General features: G+C 46.8%; 1 protein-coding gene across 2 annotated transcripts in view; it reads left to right on the forward strand.

Annotated features, from left to right (window-relative positions):
* DOCK1 (dedicator of cytokinesis 1) overlaps positions 1-24,869 on the forward strand; it is a 569,019-nt gene that overhangs the window by 44,277 nt on the left and 499,873 nt on the right. For both annotated transcript variants that reach the window (XM_015103500.3, XM_042238527.1), the window contains exons 2-4: positions 11,657-11,740; positions 18,822-18,862; positions 22,574-22,629. In XM_015103500.3, the coding sequence (XP_014958986.2) occupies positions 11,657-11,740; positions 18,822-18,862; positions 22,574-22,629 (181 nt within the window). The remainder of the gene's footprint in view (positions 1-11,656; positions 11,741-18,821; positions 18,863-22,573; positions 22,630-24,869) is intronic.

Raw genomic sequence — 24,869 nt, forward strand, 5'->3', positions numbered from 1 at the left:
GTTGTGAGTCCTGACCAGGTCCGTGGCAGAGATGGTGAGCCTTAGAGGGTTCCCAGCTGCCGGTCTTCCTCCTGAGGGTTCTCACTGGGACCAGCCGCCCCTGGGTGTCCGGTCCCCTGGACGCATGTCCTGCGTGATAGGTGGGTGTGCAGTGCCATCTGTGGGAGACCTCCAGGGACTGGCCGTTCTGGGGTTTGCCCAGTCCTCTGGGGTGAGGTCACTGTAAAGTGTCCATGGCTGGGGTGGGAGCTGGGGAAGGGGTAGGAGCCGGGTCGTTTCACTGGCATATTATTTCCCCAAACTGCAATCACCTTTCTGCCTGAAGAAGGATGATTAAAGAGATTAGATCTCGCCTCGTATCTCTTCTCTGCATCTCTCTGTCGCTGAGCAAAATTGAATGCAGAAATAGATAATTTTCAGGTCAGCTCAGTCTTTCTGATTTGTGGGTGGATTTGCAAAGACCGTCCATAATGAAGTCAGTGGTTTTCTCTCCTGGCACTGACTTTATGAAAGACAAAAGTGTCGAAAAGTGGACTCATTTTTCCTGTCACAGAAAAGCAATAAAGCCAGACCCATGCACAGCCCAGCCTATTTCCTAAGACAACTTGCATGTTTGGGGCACTGCAACCCTCTGAATGAGATGGAAATGAGATCGTGGCTGCCTAGTTGTGGATAAGGCATACAAGGATACTTTATTCTAAAGAAAGATATTAAAATGTCTTAGAATTGTGTCTGTCACTTCAGTGAGAATGTGATAGAAGACTCTTTTATGTATTTCTTTTCACAATCTTATCTTGACCATCCTGCACACCTGTTTCCATCCAAAAGGCAGAAAGAAATAATGAATCACCAAAGACAATTCCCTTTATCTCACTAGGTCCTTGCCCACCACTTTAATTATTTAGATGAGTTCCTTGAGTCTGATATTCAAACACTGCATGAAGTCTTGCTGCAGGGAACTTTATTGGCAGGGAAACAGGATCTATTCCTATAAAAGAAAGATACTAACCCCAAAGAAGTAAGTTCATGATTTTGAAAGTGATATCTGTTTTAGAAACATAGGTTCTATCAGACCATACTCACGAATGCAGTTGGAGGTATTTTTGGACCTTGAGCTCATCACCCCTCGTTTTCCTTTATTTCTCTTTCTGGTTTGAACCTCGTGTTTTTGAACCAGGTCAGGGAAGCTGCTACGCCCACTGGGAGTTTGCTTCCTAGCTCACAGAAATGAGAGATGCTGGGTCCTCGTTCACTTGGTCAGTCTTTGTTTCTCTTCACCTCATCTTTTTTTAATATTATAAAATAGACATAAGTTTACCATCTTTAGTTGTACAGTACGTGGCATTAAGCCCAGTCACACGGTTGTGCAGGCATCAGCCTGTCCATCTCCAGAACGCTTTCATCTTCCCCAGCTGAAACTCTTCGACCCGTTAAACACTCACTTCCTTTCCCCTCCACCTCAGCTCTTGGCAACCACCATTCTACTTTCTGTCTCTCTGAGTTTTAACAATTCTAGGGACATCACAGGAGAAGAATGATCGCATACCTGGTCTTTTGTGTCTGGCTTACTTCCCTTAGCACAATGTCTTCAAGGTATCACGCGTCAGCACGTCTCTCCTTTTTAGGGCTGCGTGATATTCCATTGGATGTAGAGGCCACATTTTGCTTATCCATTCTTCTGTTGGTGGAGACTTCGGTTGCTTCCACATTTTAGCTACTGTGAATAGTGGCTGCATACATAGCTGTTCAAGTCCCTGCTTTCAGTTTTTTTTTTTTTTTTTTTGATTTATACCCAGAAGTGTAATTGTTAGATCACATGGTACTTCTAAGTTCAACATTTTAAAGAAGCATTTAACTGTTTTACGCAGTGGCTATACCGTTTTACATTCCCATGAGCAATATTATAATTTTTCCATGTCTTTGCCAACACTTTTTATTTTCTATTAAAAAAAAAATACCCATCCTGGTGAATGTGAAGTGATATCTCATTGTAGTTTTTGATTTGATTAGCGATGTTGAGCATCTTTCCCTGTGCTCCTTGGCCCTTTGTGTATCTTTGGAGAAATGTTTATTCGAGTACGTTGACCACTCTTAGATTGTATTGTTTGCTTTTTATGATTGAATTATAGGAATTCCTTATATATTTTGCTTATCAATTCCTTATCAGATGCAGGATTTGTAAGTATTTTTTCTCCCATTCTGTGGGTTGCCTTTTCACTCTTTCGGTGGTTTCCTGGGGGTGCACAAGAGGTTTTAATTTTGATGAAGCCTCCATCTATTTTTCTTTCGCTGCTGTTGCCAGTGCTTTTGGGGTCACATCCAAGAAATACTTGCCTGCTCCAGTACCGTGCAGTTTTGCTCCTGTGTTTTCTTCTAGGAGCTTTGTAGTTGTAGCTTTCATGTTTAGGTTTTCTATCCACTTTTAGTTACTTTTTTATGATTGATTCCTCATCTTTTTGCATACAGGTACACAGTTTCCCCAACACCTTTGTTGAAAACATAGTCTTCTCCCTTGAACGGCTTAGCCGTCCCCATCAAAGCAATTTACCCACATGTGTGAGAGTTTATTTCTGGGCTCTCTGTTCTGTTGCGTCAGTCTGCATTTCTGTGTGAACCACACTGTTTTGATTACTGGAGCTTTGTAGTAAGTGTTGAAATCAGGAAGTGTGAAGCTTCCACCTTTATGCTTTGTAAATATTGGTTTGACTGTTTGGGCTGCTGTGGGGTGGATTTTTCTATTTCTGCAAAAAAGTTATTGCAATTTTAAGAAGAATTGCACTGAATCTGTAGATCTCTGGGTTGAGCTGCTGTCTTAACAATATGAAGTCTTCCAGTCCGTGAGGGTGAGATGACTCTCCATGCATTTACGTCTTTTAGTTTCTTTCAGCACTGCTCTGTAGTTTCCAGTGTGCAGGTGTTTTGCCTTCTTTGTTAAGTTTGTTCCCAAGTATTTTATTTTACTTTGTATCTTTAAAGAGACCACACTTGTAGCAGCGTCCTTTGGAACAGGCTCTAATATTCTTCCTCCCTCCTTTGCTTTCTTCTGTTCGGATTCCTTTTCCTTCCATCCACGTTAGAGTTTCTCTAGGTGCCAAGTACTGTTAGGTGCTGGGCACAAGGAAAGTCGATGGTGAAGGCACTGCTGTGAGTCATGGTGAATCAGGGCTCTGGGAGGCTCTAACCCTGCCTGAATCGTCTGCCCCCAAATCAGAGAGATGGAAGGACTGGGCTCTGGGTCATAGAAAGTGGCAACTGAGTGGGCGCCAGTCTCTTTTGTGACAACATTTAGACAACCCAGATCCCAGCTGTGATATAGGGTGGGGGTGGGGAGCTGCTTTCTGCCCAGAGTCAAGTTCAGTGGATATACATAAATGATTTGATTTTTTCTGCAATGGGTCCAGCATGTTGCTTAGAGACCAGGCTGCATAGACTTCCTGGGGCAGCATTGTGTTCTGCCCATCTCTGCAGCATCAGCCCTAGCCCACTGCTGGACTACAGCAGGAGCTGGACAGAGTCTGGGAAACACCGCACATCTCTAGTTGGCATGGACTAGATGACCATGTGATGACTTGTGAAACCAAAGGACAGCAGGCAGCCAGCCTTTTAGAAGGAAGCCCTGCAGGTGCCACAGCCAGGACCTGTGCCCTGTACCCTTAAGGACACGGTCTGCATTTTCCCCAGCCCTAAGAACCAAAAAGATGCGTACTGTTAGAAAAAAAAAATTTTTTTTTAACCACTGATGGCAGGACAAAGGGAATGAGATCACAAACAGAGCAATTAATTTTCCCAAATTGACTTTCTGAAAGAATTAATTAACTTTTAAATTGCTCCTTGAAATGCTGAAGTCATGTTTCAAGGGGACAGTGTGTGGAAGAGAGAGAGAAGCTCGGAGCTGAGCAGATTTTGAAAAGTGATGTGTGGTCAAGCCCATGTCTTTGGTGCATTAAGGCGGCTTTGAACCCGAGCACTGATGGCTGATTATCTCATTAGATGGAAGAGACCCAAAGCAGAACCCAGAAAGCTAATATTGTGCCTCTCTTTCTTATTGATTGAATCCGTCTCGGGCTTCTGGATCTGTCTGTAGAGGTCAAGATCATTTTGAAGAGGAACACATGATACAATATTTGCTTTCTCTCTTGTTGCAAACCTCACAAGAAAAAATACTTTGTGGTCTGGTTAAATTCAGTGAATTTTTATTGAGTGCCTGCAAGGCATGGTGTTAGCTACTGTGGGAAATCGAATGATGAGCAAATGTTTACTTCCCCCAAAGAGTTTGGTCTGGCAGAGAAGACAGATAGATAAGTAAGCCTCCCAACATGTGGGCTGTCACAGAGTTTATAGAATGGTTGGGAAGCAAGCAGTTAATTCAGGTGTGTAGGTACTTTCCTTTTTTTTTTTAGTTTGGGGGAAAGGTCAGAATCCAGCAAGGGCCCTTGTAGACTAGCGGGGTCTTCAGAGGCGGAGCGGGATGTGACATTCCCAGTGGGAGGAGCAGGCCTGGGGTGGGAGGAGGTGGAGCTGGAGGAGGGTGAGTGGGGGAGAAGAGGATTGGAAAGATGGACTGAAGTCATGTCCCACTGGGCTTTGGATGCTGTGCTGGAGGATTAGCCGTGATTCAGAAAGCCAAGATAAATCGTGTAGTGTTTTGGAGTAAGATTTAAGGAAGGTAACTTTGGTGATGGAGAGAAGAAAAGATTTTATATAGGAAACCCGCTGAAATGTTATTTTTCATCTCAGTGAGAGATGTTGTAGGCTTGGGTCAGGAAGAATGGGGTGGTGGGGACAGTCTGGAAGGGACACCCTAGGGTCTTAGGGCTGCTGTCCATCACTGTGCCTCCTTGAGCAACTCGTGACTCCTCTGGAGGGCTCTGTGTTCTTATCTGTTAAATGGGTGGATGGACTGTAGTGGTTTTTTTTTTTTTTTCCACCCTAACTAAGACCATGGCATCCGGTCCCATCATTTCATCACAAATAGATGGAAAAGTGGAAACAGTGGCAGATTTTATATATTTTCTTGGGTGATTTCTCCAAAATCACTGTGGATGGTGACTGCAGCCATGAAATTAAAAGATGCTTACTCCTTGGAAGGAAAGCTATGACAAACCTAGACAGTATATTAAAAAGCAGAGGCATAACTATGCTGTCAAAGGTCTACCTAGTCAAAGCTGTGGTTTTTCCAGGAGTCACATATGGATGTTAGAGTTGGACCATAAAGAAAACTGAACGCCGAAGAATTGATGCTTTTTGGTTGTGGTATTGGAGAAGACTCTTGAGAGTTCCTTGGACAGCAAGATCAAACCAGTCAATCCTAAAGGGAATCAACCCTGAATATTCACTGGAAGGACTGATGCTGAAGCTGAAGCTCCAATACCTGGAGCTACCTGATACGAAGAGCTGACTCATTGGAAAAGACCCTGATGCTGGGAAAGATTGAAGGCAGGAAGAGAAGGGGACGACAGAGGATGAGATGGTTGGATGGCGTCACCGAGTCAATGCATGTGATTTTGAGCAAACTTTGGGAGATAAGGAAGGATGGAAGCCTCGCGTGCTGCAGTCCATGGGGTCTCCCAGAGTTGGACACGGCTAAATGGCTGAACCACAATAACAAATGTCAGAATAGTCAAGTAATTCTTTTGTTGTTGTTTTTCCCTGAATAGGATTTACATTTCACTGAATTCTTTTTCTGTACCAGATGAGTTGATCATATGATTGTTTACTATTTACTGTTGTTAACATGGTAAATTAATTGATTGGTTTTTGGATGTTAAACCAGTCTTGCATTTCTGAAATTACCCCAGCTTGGGTTATTCTATGTAAGGAATGTGAAATCCACTAGCCTGATGTTTTAGACTCTGGTGGACTTGAGGAATGCCTGGACATGTTTGCCTGTCATGGATCCAGGCTGGATGTTGGAATTTTCAGGGAGCCATCAGGATGGCAAGGCTCAGAGAGGGCTGGAGTTGAGGAAGAGACCCTGCAGCTTTGGCATTCTGGCCCCTCATCCAGGCGGGCCTCTGGCTGCTCATGTATGGGCCAATTCTGAGCTGCTATAAACCCTGATGAGGGAAATGGGGAAAATTCTAGCTCCATCTCCTAGGACTGTTGGGAGAATTGAATTAGCTGAACATGTGATGCTCTTGGGCTTCCCAGGTGGCTCAGGGAAGCTGTTAGCCCACTGGCTGCTGCTGCTGCTGCTGCTAAGTCACTTCAGTCGTGTCCGACTCTGTGCGACCCCGTAGACGGCAGCCCACCAGGCTCCCCCATCTCTGGGATTCTCCAGGCAAGAACACTGGAGTGGATTGCCATTTCCTTCTCCAATGCATGAAAGTGAAAAGTGAAAGGGAAGTCACTCAGTCGTATCCGACTCTTAGCGACCCCATGGACTGCAGCCTACCAGGCTCCTTCGTTCATAGGATTTTCCAGGCAAGAGTGCTGGAGTGGGGTGCCATTGCCTTCTCCGAGCCCACTGGCTAGCCCAGAGAATATACTCACTGTCATTACCATCATCATCGCCCTCACTACCATCACCATCGACTTCATCATCACCACCGTCACCGTCATCACCACCATCACCGTCATCACCATCTTCATCTGCCGTGTCGTCACCATCAGTGTTATTAAAAGTCTCGATGTGAATAGAAGCCCTCCTCTCTGATTAATGAACCACAGCTCTTTCCTTCTGTTCCCAGGCAGCCTTTTTTCAAGTTGATCAGGAGACTGAGCAGAGGAGATGGCTTTGGCTTTTCAACATCTCTGATGCATTTAAGCTGTGTGGAGCGTGGACCAGGGTGCTCAGTTTTTATTTTGGAAAAGATCCATGTGCTTCCTCACTCTGGGCTGCTGCTGGTTCTTTGAGAGAAAAGAGCAAAAACAAAAACAAAATCCCTCCCCTTCCCCCAAAGAAAACAAACCTGTGTCCTCCTGAGAAAGGAGCTTCGACTTGGGTTCATCTCCACTTCCTTTTCCCATTTTACTTTTCACACAAATAACAAGTTAAACTGCTATGCTGGACTCTGTGGTCCAGGATTGAGAAATTCACGTGAAGGTCCATTTATACCCAGCGACACCTGTCTCAAGTCAGGCTATTAAAAAAGCTAAATGGCTTTGAGGAGGAGGAATCGATTAAGCGCCCACCTACCAGCCAGAGGGAGGTGATGGCCGCTCTCTCCGAAGCTGTGAATGGAGGCGCGATGACCCTGCTCTCTTGTGAGGGTTCCCGCATCTTAACAGACAAGAGAGATAAAGAAGACAAACGGCAGAAAGGCCACCGTCCCTGTGCTTGTGTTGCGTAAAGACATTTGAAAACCCAGATGCCATCCATCACCAGTATCCTTCGTAAAGGAGAAGATGCCTCTGGGTCTGGTCTTTCTTGTCTCGGCTCCTACCCGCCACTTCCCAAAAGAGGGGCAGATTTGAAAGGTGAAGTGATCAGAGTAGTGCATAGTCTTTTACACTGAAGACCTTTGGGTTTATTTAAGAAAAAATTCACTGCATTGTTCTTTTTTTCTATCACCCAGGAATTGGGGACCCTCAGCTCTCAGACTTGTCAGCTTCAGATGCTTGCTCTTGGGGCCCCTGCTCAGCAGTGAATGAATCAAGCACAAAAGACCTCCCTTAAATCGTTTTCCACATATCTCCTTGGATAGGTTCCCTCTTGCTGCTGTAACAAATTAAACCTTAGGGGTCTAAAACATCACAGATGTATAACCTGTAGTTCTGGGCAGTCAAAAGTCCTAGGATCAGAGTTTCGGCAGGCAAGCCTGTGTTCCTCCCGGCAGCTCCAGGAGGGGCCTTTCCTCGCCTTCTCCCGTTTCTAGAGGCGCCAGCGTTCCTTGCCTCGCGCCCCTGCCTCACTCCACTTGGGCCTGTGCTTCCGTGATCACGTCTCGGTGTGATGCGCTGGTCTCCCTCTCATGGGGCCTTGTGATTTCCCTGGGCCCCCCGTCTCTAGATCTCTGAGCGCATCTCACTGGCCACGGGCCCCTTTGCCTTACAGGGCTCTGGATTCAGACGTGAACATCTCTGGGGCCATCGTTCTGTCTACCACACTTTCCCCACCCTCCTCCTTCCTTGTTCAACACCGTATCAATGCCTTTAACGTGGTATTCTTGAGGCTGTGGGCGGGGCGGCCAGTGTTGTGGTCCAGGCTCTGCTGTGTCATTTGAGGCCACATGGCATAAGCCCTTTGAGGCCCCCTTCCCCTTCATCTGTGAAATCGTGGGTCTTTAAGGCCCATTTCATAGTCAGGAAGATCCCCTGGAGGAGGAAATGGCAACCCTCTCCAGTATTCTTGCCTGGAAGGTCCCATGGACAGAGGAGCCTGGTGGGCTGCAGTTCATGGGCTCACACAGAGCTGGGCATGACTGAGTGACTCACACTGTCACAGTTAAATGTGGCATGGCGCTGCCCTTTGTTTTTACGGTTGTTGATCAGTTGAGTTTATTTCTTTAAATCCCCACTGTGCGTGCATGCTCAGTCATGTGTGACTCTTTGTGACCCTGTGGATTGTAGCCCACCGGGCTCCTCTGTCCATGGGATTTTCCAGGCAAGAATACCGAGTATTTTATAAATATTATTTATAAATATTTTATTTAATTTTTTAGTATATTTATTTGCGTGCACCAGGTCTTAGTTGTGACATGTATAGTTCCCTGACCAGGGATTGAACCCGGGACCCCTGCATTGGGAACTCAGAATCTTAGCCACAAGACCACCAGAGGAGTCTCAGAATTGTTTCTATTCTTGTATGAGCTTTTCACAACTGCCTTTCTGCCTGCTTCAGAGATGGAGAGGCCACTACTTAAAGGTTATTGTGTGTGGGCCTTACAAATTCACAGGGACCTGAATGTGTTTACAGTGGACGTGTTCATTTTCTTTTATTTGTATTGTTTTTGATGTGTTTATTTTTTTTCTGCATCGGTAATAGAATAGGCGTGCTGGCAGGGATGCTGTTAAGAATGGTGATAAATGCATTTATGGTTTCTAGAGGCTTCGGAAGTGGTTTTTCGGGGCTGGGAGAGGCCGGCATATGTTCTGAGCTTCCTTTCTCTAATGCAGTTATTTCTTGTTAAAAGATTCACCATAAAATGCTAAATAAACTTAATAACTTCCAATAACCATTAATGTCAGTTGAGGCCATTTAAATTTTATGAATTCGGGTGGAAATATGGGAAAATACCTGGGAAGACAGAATTTTCTACATATGTGTGGTTACTGATGTTTTGTGTTCGTGTGATAATCTGCTCATTTTGGCTTTTTAAAAAAGGATTCTGATAGTAAGAGAAGTCTTCATAGCAGTGAAAACAAAATACCCCCGAACACAATAAGAGGTTTTACAATTTGCTGAGTGTTTACAGCTTCCCTAGTGGCTCAGATGGTGAAGAATCTGCCTGCAATGCAGGGGATACAGGTTTGATCCTTGGGTTGGGAAGATTCCCTGGAAAAGGAGATCGTACCGCACTGTAGTAGTTTTGCTTGGAGAATCCCATGGACAGGGGAGCCTCATGGGCTACAGTCTGTGAGGTTGCAAAGAGTCAGACACGACTGAGCGACTAAGCATGATTGTTTGCTGGGGGGCAACCCATTGCATCAAATCAACAGAGCCGTTGGCAGCATTATTTTCTTTAGGACACAAAGTACTCATGCCCTCCAGTGAGGTAGAAATCCATCTCCTTATTTTACAGCAGGGGAAGCTGAGGAGGGAGAGGTGGATCATTTGCTGGAGGCCACTCAGATCTGCACGGCTAGAGGTGGTACCCTGCCTAGTCTCTCTGCTTCCAGAGACACATTCCAGACAAACACATTCAGTAGCTTGGTTATGGAGCTGCGACAGAAGTGTGTTGTGGTGCCGGGTGTTTTTGCAGAAAGGGGTTGAAAGCCAACACATACTTGGAGTTGGCCCTCTGGAAGAGGGGGCATTGCTGGGAAGACCCCGTTCGTGGGGGAAGAATAAGGAGGGACACACAGGGCCGGGCAGATTCTTTCTTCCAGGGAGAAATAGGGATAGGGACCAGGAGTGTATGGTTGGGAGGAAGGTCAGGTGGTCGGTCAGCAGGAGGGCCCCTCCATGCTTGCATGAGAAGTTTGCACGTCATGTGATCAGGGAGAATTCCAGCAATGGACCTGAACAGTCCTGTAAAGGGCAGTCTATGCAGCAGGGTGTTCAGGATGGATGGGTGAGAGTTTGATCCTGCTCGAGGAAATGTTTTGATGAGTTTTATTTACCTCAAGTCTGAAAAATCTTTTAAGGTAGAGTCCATTGGGAAGGAATAACATCACTGTAATTTTTAAAATTGAGAGTGGGCTGATTGAATATTTGGGAGTCGTAAACATCCTCTTTTCACTGTGATATTTCCCTTTATCTCCATTCTTGAGCAAAAGCATGGCCTGAATTTAATGGAATGACTTTTGCATGCTCAGCTAGGAGGAACAGAACTGCTTTATGTCAGATAAATGTTTGGGATTTCAGACATGTGTTGTGTATTGTCAGTTTGAAGGATTTCTTCTTAACATAAGACATATTTTTGCCTCTTTGATTATAATTTTTTTTGACTTAATAGCAACTTTGCTATATGATACTTTTAAAATCAATTTGATTTTCAAGGAATTCTCAGTCCGTGTGTCATTGACTCATAGACAGGAAAAAGTCGTCTAGTAGAAAAGTCTCTTAATGGAAATATATGATAGTATATGAAGTGATAACTGAAACATTGTTGACAATAGCTTCAGTTTTCTTCCTATTATAAATGTTATTCCTCTGTGAAAAGAAATGAGGTTTTTATCCATGGAATAATGTGCGTGCACCTTGAAAACATTGTACTAAGTAGAAGAAGCCACAGGCTTCCCTGGCAGCTCAGCTGGTAAAGAATCCACCTGCAATGCAGGAGACCCCGATTTGATTCCTGGGTCAGGAAGATCCCCTGGAGAAGGGAAAGGCTACCCACTCCTGTATTCTTGGGCTTGCCTGGTGGCTCAGATGGTAAAGAATCTGCCTGCAATGCGGAAGACCTGAGTTCGATTCCTGGGTTGGGAAGATCTGGGAAGAGCATGGCAACCCGCTCCAGTATTCCTGCCTGAATCCGTGTGGACAGAGGAGCCTGGCGGGCTGTGGTCCATGGGGTCTCGAGGAGCCGGACATGACTGAGTGACTAAGCACAGCACAGCACGGAAGACGCCAGACACAAAGGGATAATACTCTGTGATTCCATTGGAAGGGTGGCTGGAGTAACCAGATTCATAGAGACAGAAAGCAGGCTACAGCTTATCAGGGGCTGACGGGGGAGGGGTGAAGGACTATTGCTTCATGGTTAGAGGGCTTCTGTTTGGAGTGATGAAAAAGTTCTGGAAATTGATAGTGGTAATGGAGCTCAACATTATGAATGTAGCGTCACTGAAGTGTACACTTAAAAATGATTAAAAAGGCAAATTTCACATCATTTTTACCACAATAAACCACTTGTGGTTGTCTGGTGTTATAAGTGGTTATGAATTTCTTCTACTTAAACTGAGGACCCTTGAAAGAAAAGGCTCCTTTTGTGGATATCAGAGAGGATGATCCAGGCAAAGGCAGAGTATTTCTGTCTTAAAAACAGGCAAAAACAAGCCAGTATAATCTCACCTTTACTAATAGCTTCTTTGCTCTTTTCTCTCTGAACAGCTTTTTATAACTATGATGCGCGGGGAGCGGATGAACTTTCTTTACAAATAGGAGACGCCGTGCACATCCTGGAAACGTACGAAGGTGCGTATTTGTTTTGGTGTGTTTCCTTTCACAGTTTTGTGTGATTAGGACACTTTCAGTACCTAACGGGCCAATCATTACCTTGTTAGGAAAGCACTTAACTTCTGGTTTTCTTGCACACTGGATGCTGTGTCAGGAGCGGGCAGTGGTGAGGTTATCTGTTATTGAAGTCATTAAAAAAAAAATTAAGATGAACTTAAAATTAAAGTCCTGTATTTTTAACCTGTAAAATTTTCTGTTGAAATAGTCATTTTCATTATTTTAACCCACCATTGTTTCCTTTCTTTGCAAATGAATGTATATACATTCTTGACTGTTAATAACTGACTGCTTGAAAAAAGTTTTTTTTTTTTTTAATACATTTAAGGTAGTTTAGTGTCTGGCTTAGTGTTTTGAGGTGTTTGATGTGAATGGTAAGACTTTTTATGTTCTCACTTAGACTTGTTAACAACTTCCTGAGAGGAACCAAAATTATCATGTCTTAAATCCTTTTTAAAAAAATCTGTGACCCCATTTTCTGAGGGGTGAACAGAGATTGCTACCGCCATGTGTGATGTGGTCCAGTGAAGCAGTTGTAATTATCTGATAAATGCCCTTGTCCATGACAGTGGTTTTCCAGTGTCCTTGGTTTTTCAGGCAGTTGGTTTTCATGTTAGTGTGTCGCAAATCATTGAAACGGGACCCCTTTCGTTTTATGCTGTGGTTTATCGCTGCACAGAAAAGAAGCGATGGTGGGCTGGAAGTTTAGATCCCTCACATCTGGGTGTTTTGTGTGATTGTGTTGTAGCACTGGTGGCTGGCTCTATTTCCTGTTGGAAGGGTGACTCCCATGTAACAAAGGAATAAAGAGAACTGATTAAAATTGGTAATTCCAGCAGCAAAATTGCTTTCAGATCGGATTTAGGCAGACCCCTCCTGGGAGGAGGTGGGCTGGAGGAGCGGGGAGAGAAAATTACAGACATCCCGCAGTAATCACAGATTGAACTTCACACTCAGTCTTCGGAACCCTCTTTGCACAGAAGTGATGCCTCGTTCAGCTTCTGCATCAGGCAAGCTGCAGCTTGCTCTTGTGTTCCTGGAGAAGCAAAAACCCATTAAAACACCCATGTCCATGTCCCTTACTTCCTCATCTGGCTTGGAATTCCATTCCATTTGCACCGTTTACCCTAAAATATGTCCCACTGAGGGTGGAAATCAGCTTCCGTGGCGTATGCTTGGAAGCGGATGTGATGCAGAAATAGACGTGCTCCTTAACTGTGTGAACGAGTAGCTGCCCGTGGGTACCTTCTGCTTATTGTCAGTTTTTACAGCTGACAGTTGGATCGCCTTATCTGCCCCCAGTTTATATGGCCAGTGGCTGGAAGGAAACGGAGAAATTAGCTAGAGGTTAAGGATCAAACCTCTCATCTCAGACACTTTTCTGATCTCAAGGGAAGAATGCTCTTACATCTTTTTTTTTTTTTTTATTTCTGCCCCGGGTCAGCTGCATTTGAAATCCTGGTTAATAAACAGTGGACAGTGACGTCATTCCTGAACAGATAGCAATTTCCTGTGCAGCCCCGGGTAGTGGGGGCCGTGACTTCTGGTTCTTTGCTTCGTAGGAAGAATGCACTCTTTAAACAAGAGAGTCCTTCGGCAAGTCGGTGATCCTTTTTGTACGTTTAACTTAAACGAAAATGGTGGCAGGCATTGACGTTTTGGCCAACATCATGATAAAGGAGTCTTCAGTGAGCATTTGGTTTCTGGGCTCATCCATCTTCCAAGCGCTGGTTACAATATCCCAGTGTTTGTAAAGACCCTGTAATGGAAGACCAATTCCCCTTTGACAACAGCCTTTTTGGTTTTAGTTAGACTCCGATCAGAGAAATGCAGGAGGGGAACGCATTGCTTTTGGGAAACTTGGTGACTTGATCGTTATTGGATTACAGTGGAATAATTGTTTTCCTGCTCTTTGCTCTCATTCTGTTTAAATTTTGTGGATTGTGTTAGCCTGTGGCATTCTCTTCTTCTCAGCCCCTTCCACTTTCTCCCCCTAAGAAAATTTATTTCTGTTGGTCACATTTCATTTCCCTTTTCTTTGTGATCCTGTTCAGGGTAGGATACTGCTGGGATTGCTCCAGAGAATATGATTTCTAGATGATCACTCCTCATATTCAGGTTCAGAGAACACATTTACCTGCAAGTTAGGGTTAATTTGTTCATCTCAGGCTCATGGAGGCTTGGAGCACAGAGCAAAGAAGAAAACTTTGCAGGTCACCGTGGAGGTGGATGGGACTTCGAGGGGTCCTTTTGGATATGTCCAGGGTCAGTCAGACAGGAGAAGTGAACCCAGGTCACTGGTGTTGATAAAGTGACTCTCCAGTGCCCAAGCAGGTGCGGGTCCTGCCACCTGCTTATTTCCAGAAGGATCTCCAAGGGGTGTATGCTGTGCTGAGGGAGACGGCAGTGTTGCACCCAGATTAGGAAAGTGCTCTCGTGATGAAAACACAGCGCTCGAACTTGATTCAGATTTTTCAAAGCGATCATCATCTGTTTTCTTCCACAACACACCTTCATCCCGTTTCCTTCCACGAGCATCTGTCAACGGAAGGTCTTGTGAAGACCGCCTCTGGGTGTCCTGGCGTGGAGGCAACAAGATGGTGGGGTGTTTAAACAATAGGAATGTGTTCTCACACAGTTCTGGGGGCTAAGGGTTCAAGGTCAAGGTGTCGGCAGGGTTGAGAACGCGAGGCTGCCCCACGGGTCTCTCCAGCCGTCTGCTCGTTTGCTGTCCTCACTGGCATTCCTTGCCTGCAGGTGCGGCGCCCCGGTTTCTGCCTTCAGGATCACGCGGCGGTCTCCCGCTGCTTGACTCTGTTTCTCCTTTTTAATAAGGACAGTGTATAGCATTAGGTCCTTTTTTTTAAAGGGCAGTTCCTAAACTACTTAAAATGCTTCTGTTTTTGTTCACTTTTGGCTGTGCTGGGTCTTCATTGCTGCGTGGACTTGTCTCTGTTGCAGCGACTGGCGGCTGCTGTTCATTGTGGTGGCTTCTCTTGTGACTCCCAGACTCTAGAGCGTGTGGGCTCAGTAGTTGTGGTGCCTGGGCTTAGCTGCCCTGTGGCATGCAGGGTCTTCCGGGACCAGGAATTGAACCCGTGTCCCTGGGATTGGCAGGTGGATTCCCAACCCCTGGTTGTTGCTGTTTAGTCGCTGAGTCATGTCCAACTCTTTGTGACCCCATGGACTGTAGCCCGCCAGGCTCTTCTGTCCATGGGATTTCCCAGGTGAGAATGCTGGAGTGGGTTGCCATTTCCTCCTCCAGGGGATCTTCTCAGCCCAGGGATCAAATCGGCATCTCCTGTGTCTCTTGCATTGATAGATGGAGTCTTTACCACTGTGCCACCTGGGAAGCCCCTGTCTCACCTGAGCTCCAGCCTTTTCCTTGGGTGTGTCCTAGCCTTGCTGCTGGGGGCTTCTCAGATGCTGTGTGAGTGGATCTCTGCAGAGGCTGCTCTGCCCACCCGCCACCCCCCTTCTCCTCCTGACTATAACCTGGAGCCATCCTTGGAGACTCTGAGTGCTCCTCCCTGGGCTCCTCTCTGACCCCCGCCCGCCTCCTCTGCTCTGCCTGGTCCTGTGTCCACAGGTAACCCGCCTGCGCTTGAGTGTGCGTGTGCTGGTCCTCCTGCTGGAAACGCTCTGCTGTGTGCACAGACGTGGCTTCCATCTTCCTGGGCTGGATGGGGCCCTCCCTGACTTTGAGGACCATGTCTGACCTCTTCTTGCCATTGGGCGGGTGTCTCTTGGGGAGCTGGGTATCTCTTGTTTGGAGCCAGGCCTGCTTGGAAGAAGGGAGTCAGCTTGTTAATTCAGCGAGCCATGCACCTCCCTGCTCCTGGCTTCATTCTGCCTGGCCTGTCCCCGCCAGAGCAGCAGCCAGGTCATCATCCTCTCATGTCCCCCTGCTGCCCTCCGTGAAGCCTTCTGAGGGGGTGTCCTCTGTCCTTGATCCCCGTCTCTGCCCTTGCTTGTGGTTTGAGCCTTGCTTGTCTTAGGGGAATCTGCACTTGGAGGTTAGAAATAATTGGGTCTAATCTGTTTCAACATTTGCTCTCTCTGGTGAGACCTCTGGCACATAGTCTGGGGGCTCAGTTGCTGGAAGGAATAACGCATACAAAAATTCTTGAGAAGGGAAACCCTAGGTTTTCCTTTTGCTTGGAAAAGGTGTTAAAAGAGAAACCACCATCTATTATCATAAAGGAAAAGAAAAAGGCTCCTCATCTTTTTTTAATCCCTCCTGGGAAACCCTTCTGCTGTGTTTGAAGTGAATTTTTGTGGCGCCTGTACTGGCTGGCGTGCGTATATTTCTGTGTATATTAATGTGGTTGTAGTGCTCGTTTGGCTCAGATGGTAAAGAACCTGCCTGCAGTGCATGAGACCTGGGTTCAGTCCCTGGATCAGGGGGATCCCCTGGAAAAGAGCCTAGCAACCCACTCCCGTATTCTTGCCTGGAGAATGCCGTGGACAGAGGAGCCTGGAGGGCTGCAGTTCATGGGGAGACAAAAAGTCGGACGCAGCTGAGCAGCCAACACGCGCAAGTGCTCATTCTCGTTTTATGTTTTCGCTCAGTGCTGTGTTCCGAGACGCAGCCCTGTTTGTACAGGTGCAGTCTCTGGCGCTCACTGCTCTGAGTGACCCTCACGTTACACTAGCCACCCTCCCAGTGATGGGCACCCATTCTGCCTCCTGCATCCGCCCCACGGAGCGCGGTAGGTGTGCGAGTGTCTTTGGATACGCGGCAGCTCCGGGGTGCGAGGATAGATACTTTCGGGGAAGAAGGGTCCTGCCCACACTGCTTATGCTGTCTACACGCCCACCCTCTGTGCCGGGGGCTGCCTGAATCCTGCAGCGTTAGAATTTTCCTCACTCTAGCGAATTGTGTTTTAAACTGTCAACTTAATATGTGTTTCAATCTGATTATTAGTACGTTTGAGCATCTCTTCATACATATGTAAGTCTTTTGGATTTCTCCTCTACAGTGTTTATAAACTTTGCTTATTTTTGTCTTGGGCTCTGTCTTTCTCTCGTCCCTTGGAAGTATTTCCTTAGATGTTCTGGGATATTCATCCCATGTCAATTTCAGGAAAGAAAGGGAGGGCATGGTAATACTGAAAATATGGGAGGGATAAAATCACAGGAAAGTGGGCAGTTCTCTACATTAAATATGGCCTTCTGAACAGCTTGCTGCATCGACCCTCTGTCTTTTTCCATTTCTGTCTGTGAACACTGACCCAGGTGGCCACTGATTATGGGCTGGGCAGATGGAAACCACCCAGGAAACGGTGGAGGGCTATCAGGAGATAATCCTCCAAATACACCGAGAGACCTTGCCATTGTATCCACCGTGCTCCCTTATCACCGTGTAGTTGCCTTGTCAAGAATGAAGTGGGTTCACTGGTCGAATCTCGGTCTTAGCAAATCCTTCGCAAGGCTCCTGGCGATTTGCGGCTTTGTTTCTGAATGCTCAGAAAGCATCTGTTCATAATCCCTGGAGGATTTTAACTCCATCACTTCCTGCTTCCTCTCCTCCTCCGGTTCTTAAATCATTGCTCTGTAAGAGGTGTCCGGTCATTGGTGGATACAGGTCTGTTTGCAGTTTCTGGGCATCTTCACTCACGCATCCCTGATTTCCAGCATTTGACTGTTTGTTACTTTATTACTGGTGACTTTGTTAAGTTGCTAAGTTGTGCCTGACTCTTTGCAACCCTATGCACTGCAGCACGCCAGGCTCCTCTGGCATGTGATGTTCTCCACCATCTCCTGGAGTTTGCTCAGACTCATGGGCATTGAGTTGGTCATGTCATCCCACCGTCTCATCCTTCTTCTCCTGCCTTCAGTCTTTCCCAGCATCAGGGTCTTTTCAGAGTCAGTTCCTCACATCAGGTAGCCAAAGTATTGGAGTTTCAGCTTCAGCATCAGTCCTCTCAAGGAATATTCAGGACTGATTTCCTTTAGGATGGGCTGGTTTGATCTCCTTGCAGTCCAAGGGACTCTCAAGAGTCTTCTCCAGCACCACAGTTCAAAAGCATCAATTCTTTAGTGCTCGGCCTTCTTTAAAACCCTAGTATTTAGTTAGTCTCTGGGAGCTGACCCACCTGGTGCTTTCCCAGTCTTTTTGTCATTCTCTTGGGGGCTGATGTCCTTCTGGTCCTGGGGAGCATAGTGGAACTTGTCTAGGCTTTTGATTGCCTTTCCTGGAGCGAGGTGGCCTAAAGCACCCTCAGAGTGTTTCGGGAGACATTCAGTGTGTAGCAGAGTCGTTGGGAGGTGAGTGACCAGCTGTGGACCCCTGAGCATTGGCAGGGACGATTTCTGCCCTCAGCCTGAGCGGAGGGGCCGAGGGTGTGGTCAGATCCTGCCTGGCATTGAATGTCCCTTCCACTGGGCATTTCCTTCTGTCTTCTGCTCTGTTTGCTTGCCCTCCCACGTGGAGAGAATGGGAACTGGAATCTAGGCCAGCCCCCGAGGGGGTCGGTGGGCCTGTGTTCCTGGGCCTGGTGCTTCCTGTTGGGGGCCGAGTCTTTGCCACAGAAGCACTTTGTGCGATGTGACTGCTCCAGGGCACCCCCCCCCAAGCCCCCTCCATCTCGAAGGGGGAGGAAGTCGGCTCTCAATAGGATTTCTGTTGTGCTGCCGCTGTTGATGATCTGAGGGTGTTGGTATGTGTGCTTGGCAGTGACCCCGCTCCATCCGGCCGAGGGACAGACAGGAAAATGTGCACCCCGGATCCTGCCCCGGGCTCCGTGGTCAAAGGGCGGCTTCTTCTCCTGGAGCTGGTTGCCACCCTCCGGACCACGTGGCTGATGGAGACCAAGGAGCTGGAGGTCTTTGTGTGAAGCCCCCTGACAAGGCTTCACGCTTGGTTTTGAGATGATCTCTACAAACCCCCAAAGCATCTCTGCAAACCTTAGGATGACTGAATTCTATGACAGGCTGACTCCCGTGGTTCTGCAGATAGAGAGTTCTAGGCAGTGGGAAGGTGCTGGTTAGGACCCTGTAATGTCCCTGTACTAACTATCTTACCTTTGTGTTTGTTTAGGGTGGTACAGAGGTTACACCTTAAGAAAAAAGTCTAAGAAGGTAAGTCCCTGTTATTAACCACAGTGCATATCCCTTCATAAATCACCTTAGGAGAAGAAATCAGTTCTGTCTCATGGAGCCTAAGAGTTGTCCTTATATATCTCTTTCTCTGAATTAAGAAAATTTGTGAAATGTGGGCTACCCTGAATTGTTTTCTTTTTAAAAAATTTTTTGAAAACTTTATTTTTTAATTGAAGTATAGTTGATTTACAATGTTGTGTTCATTTCAGGTATATAGCAATGTGATTCAGTTATACCCATATATGTATTTCTCTTCTTTTATAGATTCTTTTCCATTACAGGTTGTTACAGAATATAGAGTTCCGTACTGTGCTTGGTTGGAACAAGTATTGCTGTTGGCTATCTGTTTTATAAAGTAGTGTATATATGTTAATCTCAAACTCCTAATTCATCCTTCTCTCCCTCGAATGGTTTTCTGAACAGCACATATATGTAGAAATTGTCATTTCATGTCTATGAGTGAATGGCTGGGCTGTGTGGGGTGATGTTGACCTGTTGTCCTGAGAGCTGGGACCTTCTTTTCCTGGTAGAATTCTGCATCCTGTTGAAGTACAGGTTGTGTAAGAGAATGATCTGGGTAGACTGACTACGGCTCACGATTTTCAGTCTTGCGTTATCCTTAATGATAATGCAGCGCTCATGCCGGCTTCTTCCCTTCTTGCTTGTAATTATTTTTATACTACTGACGTCAGCTGGCCGAAGAAAGCGGTTCTGCCTCCTGGACAGTTTGCATGCGTGGTTGTTTGAGTTTGTGGGGCAAAGACATGCAATTATGCTGCGATCATTGCCATGCCATACGTGGTTCTGTTGTGGCTTTTCCATTCTTAGTTTCACAGAACCTAATGATGGCTGTTCCGTTTCACTCTAAGCTGTGGTTAGGCTGTCCACGTTACCTTATAAAATCTAATTATGCTTGACAGATGGTTCCTTTTGCTTTTGTTTCTTAACTTGGCCTCTCATTATCTCCTTATTGGGCTGGGCTCCTCCTGTGGTCCTGAGCCCGTGACTAAGGCTGTTGAAGGCCAGCTGTCCACGTGCAGGGCCTTCTTGCTCTGTTTTTTCCCCAGACTCTCTGCAATCAGCCCTTGCTGGACAGGTGAGAGGTGTCCATCCTGTGGTAGCAGTCACTTCAGAGGTGTCCAGGCTGAGCTCTCTGGCAGTCTATCCTGATGTGAGAGATGCTAATAGGGTAACCTGCTGAGCCAGCTGTGCAGATTGGAGCCAGGACCTCCATCGTGATGCTGCTGAGCTCAGACTGGACTGTGAGTCTCTCATAGCCAACGACCTGGAGTCTTGAGGTCTGAATGAGGGATATGCCAACCTGGTGGCTGGAGGAATAGCTCTCTCCAGAGAAAGTTCTGTTTTCACTCTGATTGTCTCTTCCATAATTTGGGATTAGCAGATGCAAACTAGTCCATATAGGGTGGATAAGCTACAAGGTCCTACTGTATAGCATGGGGAACTGTATTCAATATCCTATGATGAACCATAATGGAAAAGACTGTGAAGAACAATATATTACTGAGGCACTTTGCTGTGTAGCAGAAATAAGCACAGCATTGTAAATCAACTATACTTTAATTGAGAAAAAATAAGAAGAATGTTTTCCTGCAGATGAAAACCTCAGTTTCATCTGAGAAAGCCACAATTGAGAACTTTCTTAACGACCTTAGGCTCATGGACTCCCCCGTCCACCCACGACAAAGCTGCAACTTCGCACGTTAGGTGTGTCCCAGGGAAGTGGTTCACTTTTTGATGCTTGCTTGGTATTTGATGTCAGGTACCTCTTCCCTGGTGGCTCAGGTGGTAAAAGCGTTTGCCTACAATGCGGGAGACCCCAGTTCAGTCCCTGGGTCGGGAAGATCCCCTGGAGAAGGAAATGGCGACCCACTCCAGTATTCTTGTCTGGAAAATTTCATGGACGGAGGAGCCTGGTAGGCTACAGTCCATGGGGTTGCAAAGAGTCGGTCACGACTGAGCCTCTTCACTTTCACTTTCACCGCGTTCCCCAGCTGGGGGTGTCTCCTGGTTCCCCAGTGCCTCCGTGAGCCCTTGTCCTTCCTGCCCTGCACGGGAGAGACCTGACTTTGTAGCTTGCAGAGCTGGGTAGGGGTGTGTTTATTGTTCCATCTAAAACCTCTTTAGCAGTTGAAACTGACACCTTAGAGACGCTGTGATTTTGCGTTGGCCCACCTAGTTCAGGCAGTGGCAGAGAAAGGACTCGACTCCCAGGTACCCGACCCTGTGTTCTAGAAGCATCCTCTTACCGGTATTCACCAATGAGCTCTAGATCTGGCCGGTCCTGATCACCCCAGCTGAAGAAGCTGCTCATTTCAAGCGTCCAGGTGTCTCCAGCCTCATTTTCCCACTGTCCCTTCTGTGACCCCACGGTTGTCGAGAGCAGCTTCACTGAAACTGAGGGATGTCTCTACCTGTGGACGTGGACATGGCTGAGACTCGTTGCTTTACGTACCCCACCCTCCAACCAGTGCTCACCTGCTGGCATTAAATGTGCACTGGGACCTATCCTGGTGGCTGGAGGTGTCTGTGCAGCAGGTCCGCCTGGTCCTCTGTGTTGCCCAGCCTCCGTCTTTCTGTCTGACTCCTTTCCCTCTCTCTCATAATTCTTTCTTACATGAAGTGTGGCCACTTTCCTGGTAGACAGGAGGAGCGGGGACCAGTGGTGCCCACTTTCTCTCCACGCAGGATGAGTTGCGTGGTTTCTGGATCTCCTGTGTTGATTCTTTGGCGTCGGAAGCCTGGGAAACCCAGTCAGAAGCTCCTGTTTTCACAGCAGGTGACTGTTCCTGCTGATTGACTTTCTGCTGCGTGCATGGCATCTCAGGAAGCTGCTCCCTGTCTGCCTTGTGCTGCCTGAGACCCCCACGCCACCAAGACCCCCGTGCCCAGTGCCCCGCTCTTGCCCTCCAGGTGCTCACCTCTACTTCTTCCAGGAGGGGACGTGTGCTTGCTCAGGAAGCAGGTCCAGAACTCGTGGGGAAGCTCCTGGCCCTTCACGTACAGTGCCCGGGACTGACAGTCCTCCTGAGGAGCCGTCCCCTCGGAATTGTCTGTTGGGCCTTGTGTGCTGTTCCTTTGGGGGGTGCTGAGCACCATCTGCATGTAAACTGATGTCCCCCCGCTGGAGCCAGGCAGGTTGGGTGAAATGTACCTTATTTCTGTATTTTATTGGATGGCTCCTCTGTTTGGAGATTGATGAGAGTCTCTGTGGGTCAGGTAAGTAGTCAGCGCATATGTGATGATCAACCGTGTAAACCCGCTTTCTGATGACAATTTTAGTATTTTGAAAGGAAGAGCTGTCAGAGGCCATCATCAGAAATTGTTTTTAGGCATCAGTTGACTTTCGATCTGCCTGTGTCCATAGTCAAAATGAGGTGTGACTTATGGAGAAGACACTGGAAGGTCCCGTGGGATTTTTCCTTTGCAAGCAGAGTGTGCATCTGTTTTCTTCTAAGACTTCTGCAGCCTCTTTGAAACACAAGCGAATTCAGTTGCCGTTTTCACACTTTGTTTTCTGTGCCGTGCTGTGACTTAGCATAAAATAAAGGCTTACGGATTTAATAGTGATCCAGTCATCCCCACCTCCACCGTTTTTGGGGGGACAGCTGTTTGATTGATAGTCAGTATTCATATCAATGCTACAACCTTCTGTCTCTTTTCCTCCCAAAGGGTATATTTCCTGCTTCGTACATCCATCTTAAAGAAGCCATAGTTGAAGGAAAAGGGTGAGTCTGGTCTTGATGTTTAAATGAAGTTGTGCAGTGATTGCATTTGACCTTGCTGCTTTTCACAGGGCGACACTGGGGTTGGACAGTGGATGCCTTTGATCCAGGGTGACAGGAGTTTAGGGAGAAGGTGGGGACTTCTGATCTAGAGCTGTCTACAACATGGCTTTGAGCCTTTAGGGAGTCTTCAATCAGCACTGGAACCACAGTCAATCTCCTAGAGCGCCATGGGGATTTGGAAAGCTTCCTGCTTCTTCCTCTGTGAGCCAGCCCATCTAGCAAAGGCTGCACAGCCCCCCAGCCCTGAATCCATTTTTCTGGAAGACTTTGCAGGATGTGATACAAATTCAGTGGGGAGTGAAGCAACAGTTGTTCGGTTGGGGTGTGTGTGAATTTACGTTTTGTCTGATTGTGATGTATGTTTCTTGGAGGTCATAAAACTGATGTATAAGATCATTAAAAGGACATTTGTAGAACAGGAACCCATTAGACAGGAATGGCAAATGAATAGCCAGGTGTGAACTTGGAGAAAGGAACAGTACCATGTTTTCCTTTTTGTCTCTGCTACATCTTCGCACTCCATTAAATATGTAAATGATAAAATTACTAATCATATGATTACTGCATAATGACATCTCTGCAGCTGATTGCAAAATTGCTTTTCCAAGCAGCGTACTTTTAACATATGAGAAGGACTGGGTCGGGCTCTGAGGTTCCATGGTGCATCATTAAAACAAGGAAAATAATTTAGAGGCATCAATGTGATGACCTGTAAGAGGGTCCTTTTTTCTAGAGAGAAATTGTTTTGTAGGTGAAATTTCAGAGGGAAGTAAAACGAGGAAAATTTGGAAGCTTTTCACCCTACTGTGAACACCGTTGAATAAAATATTTTCTTCATGTGTTTTACATCAGTTTGTATCAGGATCGGTATGGATGCTGGGCTGTATAGGAATCATTTTTTTAAATGCACGTAGAGGTATGCAGATGAGTGTATGTAAAATGCAATTAGGAAGAGTAACAGAAAAGGGCGCAAGAGACTGTGTTGATTCTCGATAAGTAGAGTCACACTCCGCCGGACAGGTGGACAGGCAGACATTGGGTTAAGACTAGGAACCAGTTGGCATTTAGTCCAAGGGACGGATCAGACCAATTAAGGAAGGAAGGTAAGAAGGATCTAGAGCGGAGATCAGGACGCAGTGGGTAAAGGGAGGTCCTCTCCACGTGGGAAACTGAAGTCTCACTGAGCTCCGGGTCCCTCCTGGCCAGTGGGAAGAGCCCAGTGGGCCTCGCATGGAGCTTAGGCTCTGTGAGATGAAGGCAGCGCAGCCGCTGACGAACGTCCTCGCACAGTGAGTGGCGCGGCTTTGTAAGGATGACATCACAGAGCGAAGTGAACCACACTTCATCAGCACCCTTACTGGGAAACAGTCATGTCCTGTGAGAGACGCTGAAGACGTCCCATCAAAGGCTTATTCTGAAAAGCACTCCTGTGAGGGGTGGTCTCCCATGCACCCCTTCCTGGTCCCTGCTGCTCCCACTGGTGCACGTGGTCAGACCTCTCCAGAGGGACTGGCCCTCTCTCAGGAACTCCTGTGTTTCTTCCTTGGAGACCACCCCCGCTACAATCACTGAGTCCTTGCAGCCCGGAATCCCCACTGTGAGCTACAGCCAGGCTCCTGCCCACAGGTCTGGGCCTCGGGGACCTATCTCAGTGCCCCCTGGACATTGCATGTTGGTGGGAGCTTTGTCTGTTCAGGGCCTCTGGGCCCAGGTGGTCTTACTTCACAAGCCACCAAATTTGGTCTCTGACTCAGTCCCAAATATTAGGAGTGCTGCTTGGTGCAATGCCTGATCCAGAGCAAGTAACCGGAAAACAGTGGTTTGCTGAATAAAAAGCAGTGCACAGATAGATCAGGAGTCAAGAATAAGGCAAGGGTTAGCTTTCTGGGGTGGAGAGGCAAGGGAAAGAGGGTAACCAGAATTGGTGATCAGGGCACCTATGGACACTGGAAAGCTGTAACCTCACCTGTATTCGCCAAGGATAACTCTGTACTATCACAGAGTGAGTTTTAGGCAGGATGAAAATCTAAAAAAAAAATCATCTTATCCCAAGCCTGCATTTTAATGCCACACAGATTGGTGGTAATTTATGGCACCTATAAAATAGATGGGTACACATATTATGAATACACTTTCCACTTCTCAGACCTTGACGTCCTGATGGGATATTATTTGCCTCC

Source organism: Ovis aries, chromosome 22 (assembly GCF_016772045.2).
Source record: "Ovis aries strain OAR_USU_Benz2616 breed Rambouillet chromosome 22, ARS-UI_Ramb_v3.0, whole genome shotgun sequence".
Taxonomy (NCBI): Eukaryota; Metazoa; Chordata; class Mammalia; order Artiodactyla; family Bovidae; genus Ovis; species Ovis aries.